Source organism: Dermacentor variabilis, chromosome 1 (assembly GCF_050947875.1).
Source record: "Dermacentor variabilis isolate Ectoservices chromosome 1, ASM5094787v1, whole genome shotgun sequence".
Taxonomy (NCBI): Eukaryota; Metazoa; Arthropoda; class Arachnida; order Ixodida; family Ixodidae; genus Dermacentor; species Dermacentor variabilis.
In genome coordinates, this window is record NC_134568.1 from 62,746,406 (window position 1) to 62,754,568 (window position 8,163).

Here is an 8,163-nt window from a genome sequence, read left to right on the forward strand (position 1 = left end):
GTGAGACAACGATGGTGGCTCAGTCATGTGCGCACAGGGGAGAAAAGTGAGGAGCAAGTGCGTCGCCTCCCGTCGCGCGCGATACATCAGAGGGAGTGGATGGAACGGGGGAGGGTTGTAGGATTCTGTGAATCTGTGATTGCGCAACATGTTTATTTGCATTGTTCGACCCATTATATACCCTGACTTTTTCTTAGATACGTATATTTATTGGAGACTTATACGTATGTTTAGATATCTTGTTGCGAGGTTTTGTGCATACGTGCAGTGAACTTTGTTTCCAGTGGCACTTTTTTGCCCTTTATGAAGCTGTACCTTCGTATTTGTATATTCCTTTTTATCTTTGCATTCCTAATGTACGAGGGGAATCATATGAAGGTGAGCCTACCCACCCTGCGCAATTATGGTTCTGTTCATTATCTGCAAGGCCTGCACGTAGCACACAGGCATCTCTTTTACAAAAGTGACACGCAGGTGTGAGGATAAATGTTCTTTAATGCGCTCATACACTGGGTTGAACATGGTTGTGTGACGTAATGGACGCTCCAGAAGTTGAACAGCGTGGTGCCGTGAGGTTTTTGACAGCTGAAGGTGTTTCCCAAAAATAAATTAGTCACCGTATGGCTGCCGTGTACATTGAACATTGCATTTCATTAGGCACTGTGAAGCGTTAGAACAAGCGGTTCAAAGAAGGACGTGAAAGTTGCAAGGACGATCCCAGACCGGACCAAAGCCATCGTGCAATCACCCCTAACAAAATTGCAAAGGTTGATGAGCTGATGACACAAGAACGGAGGATAAGCATCGATGAACTGACAGAGCGTGTGAACATCAGTCACGGTTCGGTTCACCGTCACCGTTCACGCCATAATTCATGAACATCTCGGTTATCGGCTCTTGTGTGCGCATTGGATGCCCAAGATTTTGAACCACCGCCAGAATACGGAGAAGTTCGGCGCTGCCTTTACTCATCTGATCCAGTATCACAATAAGGGTGACGATTTCTTCTCTGCAATTGTGATCGGAGACGAACCATCATACCACTACTACGAGCCTGAAACACGGCGGCAAAGCTTACAATGGAAACATTCGAATTCACCACCCCCAAAGAAAGCAAAGGCCGTCATTTCCGCCGGAAAGGTGTTGTTGACTTCTATTTTTCGATCATCAGAGACCATTACTGATAGAATTTGTTAAATCTTTAGAGACTACCAATTGTTTCCGATATTGTGAAACGCCGGATCGGCTGCGTGTCGCAATCAAGAACAAACTACGCGAAAAATTAACGAATGGGGTCATCTTGTTCCACGACAAAGCCCGTCCCCACGTCGCTGATGTGGTTAATGCAAAACTGGCAAAGTTCAAGCGGGAAACGCTGCAACATCCACCATACAGCTCAGACCTGTCGCCTTGCGACTTCCACATTTTGGGGCAACCGAAAAAACAGCTCAAGGGAACCAGATTCGTCTCAGACGATGACGTGGAAGTCAGTTGCAGACGTTTTGAAGCAACAACCCAAGGAGCTTTATGAGACGGGAATTACGCGACTCGTTAGTCAATGGGACAAATGTATAAAAGCTCATGGAGGCTACTTTTAAATAAAGTACCCCGTTTGTCATATATTCGCATTGGCTCACTTTCATTTGACTCGCCCTCGTATATTTTGCAGAATTCCTGCTTTTTATACATGCTCTCTGTTGCGACTATAATTTCGGTGTAATTACTCACGATACACGACCGGTGACAGCTGCTCCTGCGTAATACATTGGAACAAATGATAGCGTCATTGCGATTTTTCACTGACCGTTGGCATATCTACAAGAACGTAAACAAGGATCTTGAATGACAAAGTTTCATTAACATATTTGTCCTCAACTTGTTCATTTCATGGCTTTTACATTTTTCATATCAGCGGCATGCACTGCTTTGCTGGTTTCGAACTGATGTAGTTCTAAAGTTCGTGTGATATCTTCTTTACTTACTAAATAGACAAAAACATGGAAGCAGTGACATCAGTTATGTTGGGCACAATTTTTGGCACATACGAGTATAATATATGATGAAAAAATACCTATTTTACTTTTATTGACAGTGCATAGCGTTCAAAAGTTCGTCTGCAGCATCTTTGGCCATGGCGATGCAGTTATCATTCATCATTCATGTATTTGGTCCCAAGGCAAATTCGTTAAGAGGAAGCTTTAGCTCGGGCCCAACTCCGACGCGGCCTATTCAGATACATGTAAAGCGCAGAAACGCTTTTCTGAGATAACTCCTGAAACGCTTTTAATGAAATTTGTTGCATTTGAGAGAGTAAGTTAAATTCTAGTGTCTCTTGGAAGCGGAATTTCGATTTAGGGCCCAAATTTGTTTAAAATATCTTGAAAAATTCTAAACTTCGAAACAAAAACAGAGGCACGAAGTTTACAAATTAATAGTTCTGCATCGAGAACATATATCGCGGTTCTGTAAACGGCATCCATTACACCATTCAAAGTGGACAAATTCGATATGTCTATTTGTACCTTACGTGAATTGGTTATGTTATGCACAAGGGTTCTGCGAAAGCCATATTTCCATAATACTTAATTTTTTAAGACTCATGTGTAACATCAATTTTGTCCGCTGTAGATATACTTTTATGTGCAATTCACATAATTGTGATATCAATTTTCATTGCTGATTTGTAAACTTTTGGAAGTTTACAACTTCCCAGAGTTGTAAACTTCATTGTTTCGTTTTCTGAAATTTCGATTTGTCCCACTTTTCAATAAAATATTGACAACCTAAATCGAAAAGTCGAAACAAACAACCACTAGAATTTGACTTTGTCTTTTAAATGCAACAAACCTCCTCAAATTTGGTGCAGTGATTGCCGAGAAAAACGAACTCTCCTTCTACATGTATTTAGATAGGAGCATCCGACCTAATGTTTCCTCTTAGGAGGAGGCCGAGCTGCATTGTGAGCCCCCCCCCCTCTCCCGAACGAAATTTCTGGCTACGCCACTGGTATGTATGTATGTATGTATGTATGTATGTATGTATGTATGTATGTATGTATGTATGTATGTATGTATGTATGTATTGTCCCGTGGTAGTGACGGTTAAGAAGGCAGCAAAACTGTGATTGACGAAACGAGCGTTTTATTGGGCTAACTTGTGCCCTCAAAAACAGGCTACACTCAAAGAACAACGGTAGCGGCGAACACACTCGGCGATCGTCGAAAATCTGATCAGCGGGTCAAGAGCGTCGGCTTTTATACATCAATCGTCGAATGTTCCAGACTAATCGTTGGGACCCGCGTGCCTTCCACAAAGTTCTACACCATTCGCGTGAGGCGATGAAATCAGATAACACAAGGTTCGGCGACAACAGACAGAAGCATCGATAACTTTCCAGAAACTTCGGATACATGTAGGCGCGTCCCGCGCTGTGGGATAACATTTGTTAGGCGGCGAAACGTGGTTGCCCGATAAAGATAAGTACACGTGTCCGTATGTATGTATGTATGACGGCACAGCACATCACGCTTTTCTTCAGTCTTACACATCTTAGGCTCATTACTCGTGTCTGCGAAAAGCATTCATTTGTTGATTTTCGTTATGCGCAGGTGTTGTTAGTACGGGCTTACCTTAAAGCTAAATTAACTTGGTGGGCGTCAGGAGACAAGCCTTCGAGCTACACACAACTTCGGTAGTGCCACCGAAGTCTCTTTTTAATCTGTATAGCAGAGGCGAACTTTCGAAGCTGCGCTGCGTGCAAAGTAATGTGGTCGCATCCGTGTATCACCCACAAACCACGTAGATGAGGATCTTGGCGTCGGCGCCCATTGCCTCTTCGTACTGCAATATATCCTGCGTCTCTATATTATTTCCGTGGGGGCTCGTACTTCGGCGCACCTGCGTCCGTGTTGCATTGTTTGGAACGAATTGCGCTGCCAAGGGACTTCAATCATAGAACTGCTGTAATCGGAACGTAAGCATTATTCTGCGTCAAGCCAATTATTTTCGCTCTCCGTCATTGGCTACGCAATGACGGAGAATCAGCCTTTCAGAGCGACAAGATGGAGTATAACTGAGAGTGGCTCGGGCGTGAACACTGCCAACCGCGCTGCTCGCGACATGCGCAGTTCGGAGCCGGAGGAGCCACAAAGGCGCGTGTTTCTGCGCGGCCCTCTCGAGCGCCTTGATTTTCCCCTCTGACCGTCCGGTGCCGCGCGGCTATTTCCGACGGCGGAGACGATGTGCGTGAGCAAACGGAACTTGGCACGCGTGCGTGGCTCCTGCACCCCTTCCGTGTCGTCCCTCGGCGCATACGCCTCCCGCGTCTCGGACGGCGGCTGCAGGAAGCGGCGGGTCTGCGAACGGCGACGCTGTACACCGCTTGCGCCGAAGGCTGCTGCGAGCGCATGGCGGCGCGCTGCGCCGGCGGGCGGCCCGACCGCTCGCCCTAAAGTCGCCCGTTCTGCAGCTGCGCCCCCGAAGGTGTGCGCTACGCGGCAGCGCAGCGGTCGCCGCCGTCTGGCCCGGTCGCGCGCGCCGTCCAGCTACGCGGCCGGTGGTGCCGCCGTCATGGTGACTCGAAGAGGTAACGCTTTTGCAGCGTTGCGCGCGAACGCGCTTGCACGACACGCGCGGAGCAACGCGTATTCTGCCGGGATATGCGTCACTTCGCGCCACTGCTTCTCGAGAGAGGGTGCGTTGAGAAAGAGATCGGGAAGACGAGCGTGAGAAAATTGGAGCTATCTTGTTTTTCCGCTTCGGAAATATGTCAAGGGCCAAATATGTCAACTCTTTCTTTACAGTCCAGACAAAAGAGTAGTGCTACTGTTTCGTTCCGTTATGCCAGTGCTTTCCGCCCCATTCACAGGGCAACACTTAAGTTACGGCCCCCTCTGTTTGCTTTTTGTCGAGTATAGTGGGTAATCACGCGAGACTCCTCCGCGAGACTTTGTATATTCTAGGTTCACCTCGTTGAGTTTGCCGACCGCCGCGTGTCAGCCCAGTAGACGTGCATTCTGACTGCAATGCCCCGTTTTCTACGTTTCTGCGCCTGTTGAGGGCTGGCGAGCAGCCAGATTAAGTGAGCCGCGTTGAAGATGGCTCGTAATTCGACGCGCGTAGTAGTTCGATCAGGATTCCTGATTTCGCAAGGCCCGCTATAGGATGAGATTTCGCAATTATACGCGGCCGGCGTAATTTGGCACAGAGGGACGGTCTCAGCGAAGTGGCCCGCGGCAAGCACGGCTACGAATCCAGCAGCTTTGGACTGGCACCAGCCACTGCTGTAGAAGCCGACTGCGCTGGGGCTTGATCAGGTGGCTCGTATAGCAAAAGTGTTCAACTGTAGCATACGGGTAGGACTATTCAGGGTACATATGGCATTCTGAATGTCAGCGCTTCGTCTTGTTGCTATACACGTGCGCTAGTCCGATGTAGAAGCTCGTCATTTCTAGTCTATGCAGATTGGGGAAAAAATTGAATCCGTATTGAAATCCATGCTCTATTTGACGAGGAGCACGTAAAATGACATGAAATTGACGATTTTCTTATGTCTCGCATTGCTTCATTTACCTCAACACGAATTCTTTTGGCTGTTTTTTCACCATCGTTGCCTGTTAACTGCATGCAGCTATGGCGAAGTCGCCCTTAGGTAATTTTTATCTGCCGTGCATCCTTGTTAGTTTGTTTTGATCAGAGTTTTCCTTTTTTCCGCATGTTTGCGCATCGCAGTGTCAAGGCCAGCCATTCATTAAATCAGTTTCTTCTTACGAGCATGTGCAAGCTCCTGTCAGGCTCAGCGCATATCCGTATACGGCATCGACGGCGGTCACTCGCTTGTGGCTTCTCTTACGTACACCCCGACACTATCGAGTCGAGCCAGAAGTCGGGCATATATTGACCCCACCCGCCGAACAAAAGCGGACAAATAGCACATACGTCAGGACGACGGTCATCTCGCGGTGTGCGCCTGTGAAAGTTGAGGCGATGGGCGCACGCGCGTGTATAATGAATGCTCTTCTGCGAGCTCTGGAGTTAAAGTGCCCACAATTGCCGATTATATAAACCGGACCCCACGCTACGGCTACAACTGCCATCTAGCCTTTCCCGCGGTGAAGCAACCTTGCTGTACCGCTTGTGGCTGGGAGTAGCGTTCACGAACTCATACTCTTATCGTTTGGGAATGGCCGAGAGCCTGATGTGCGGTTCCTGTGGGTGCGAGGAGACCATCGAGCACTTATTGTGTACCTGCCCCCGCTACGATGTACAACACCTCTCTCTGCGGGAAACTTTACACCGACTGGACTTAAGACCGTTCAACGAGTCAAAGATACTCGGACCGTGGCCACACCCGTCACTGGCACGAAAAGCGAATCGTGCATTAGTGCAATACTTGAAGTGCACCGGCTTAAGAGGCCGTTTATAGTGTTGTCCCTGTGCATAGTGTCCCGGCCACACGCACTCAGTGCTCACTTTCTACCCTTTTCCTCTTTCTATTCCCCTTTCCCCCACCCCTGTGCAGGGTAGCAAACCGGATGCTCTTCTGGTTGACCTCCCTGGCTTTCCTATCCTTGCATTTTTCTCTCTCTCTCTTCTGCGAGCAACGTCTCGCTGCAGGATGTCCCGTTAAAGTTCGACATACTATAGAGATGTATCAAAGTCTGGTGGTGACCGAGTGGGTTTAAGTTACATTGGAAATGACCGGCCGTGGTTGCTTAGCGGCTACGGCGTTGCACTGCTATATGTGCACGAGATCGGGGATCAAATTCCGGCCGCGGCGGCCTCATTTCTACGAGGAAGAGATGCAAAAACGCCCGTGTACAGTGGATTGGGTGCTCGTTTAAGAACACCAGGTGGTCGAAATTAATCCGAAGTCCCCCATCACGGGCGCGCCTCATAATCAGATAGTGCTTTTGGCACGTAAAACCACAGAATTTTTAATTATATCGTAAATGAGAATATTCACAAAGGGAAATGCCAAGTTGGGAGGTTTTTGATTTATTTGAAGTGTTCAAGTACGCAATATAAGTTTTGATACGTACTAGCTTTATTGTAATCGTATAAGAAAAATAAAGATTCTTTGTGCAAAAATGCATTACAAGGAACTGGTTATGCGTATGTGCTAGTATAGTATAGACTAGTATAGTATAATATAGTATGTATCTCAATTTTTTGTGCAACTAACGTCCGCCTCTTCGAGTGGACCAGCTCATGGACTAGAATTGTGCTAGCTGGGCCACAGGCAGTATTTTTCTTTTAATTTTAGAAAGTGTTCGCTGAAACACCCTGTATATTTTAGCTGTGTGGATTGCACACAGCGTCGAAATAAGGATTTTTTCCCCGCTTAAGGTTGTCCGGTTAGGATTGAGCTACGAGTTGGAGATTCGGTGTGTCGCCAAATCGCGACACCTAGCTGGAAGAGGTTAGTAGGGCGCCAAAAGCTTGAAACACGAAGCCGGTTTCGAGCCCCCGACCTCGTGCTCGGCTGCAATGCGCCATATCTATAGGGTGTCGTTTTATAGCTGCACCAAATTTTTTTAATTGCCTGTGACGGATAGGATAATTCTAACCCTTCATCTATATTACTCGGGGAGGCGGCTATACTTGTATGTGAAATCAGAATGCCTAATGAAACACTTAGTATAATTATCCTAACTAACTTCTTAATTAATTACTTTAAGGCACATAGTTCATTCAGTCTACGAATTATAGCCGGTGAGTGCGTAAGGCGTATCCACGTAGAAAGAATTCTCAGGGGTGCACCAGTTTCGAGATATTTATTTTCAACTGCAACAGCAATGCATTTCGTTGGAGGCTTTGAAAATTAATACCTCGAAACTGGTGCAGTCCGGAGAATTCGTCCCAAGTGGATGCGCCTTGCGAATTCACGAGCTGCAGTTCGTTGATTGAAATGTGTGCCGTAAATAATTATTTAGAAAGTTAATTAGCGTAATTATGGCAAATATTCGATTAAGCATTTCGATTTCACGTAGAAGTAATGGCCGCCTCATTGAGTAATATAGATCAAGTGTTAGAATCGTGCTATCTGCCCCAGACAATTTTTAAAGAAAAGTTGGTGCAGCTAAAAAAAAAATAATAAGACACCCTGTGTAGCTATTGTTCACAGAGGCTTTGGTCATGTGCATGAGCGAGCCTTCCCCATTG

At 46.8% G+C, this 8,163-nt stretch overlaps 1 protein-coding gene across 3 annotated transcripts in view; it reads left to right on the top strand.

Annotated features, from left to right (window-relative positions):
* The window catches only part of LOC142578644 (long-chain-fatty-acid--CoA ligase 1), a 211,511-nt gene that overhangs the window by 27,497 nt on the left and 175,851 nt on the right, over positions 1–8,163 (top strand). The window contains exon 1 of one of the 3 annotated variants that reach the window (XM_075688080.1): positions 4,225–4,585. The exons of the other annotated variants lie outside the window; for them this stretch is intronic. Coding sequence (XP_075544195.1) covers positions 4,240–4,585 — 346 coding nt within the window. The 5' untranslated portion in view covers positions 4,225–4,239. Of the gene's footprint in view, positions 1–4,224; positions 4,586–8,163 lie in introns of those variants that run through there. 3 annotated transcript variants of the gene reach the window in all.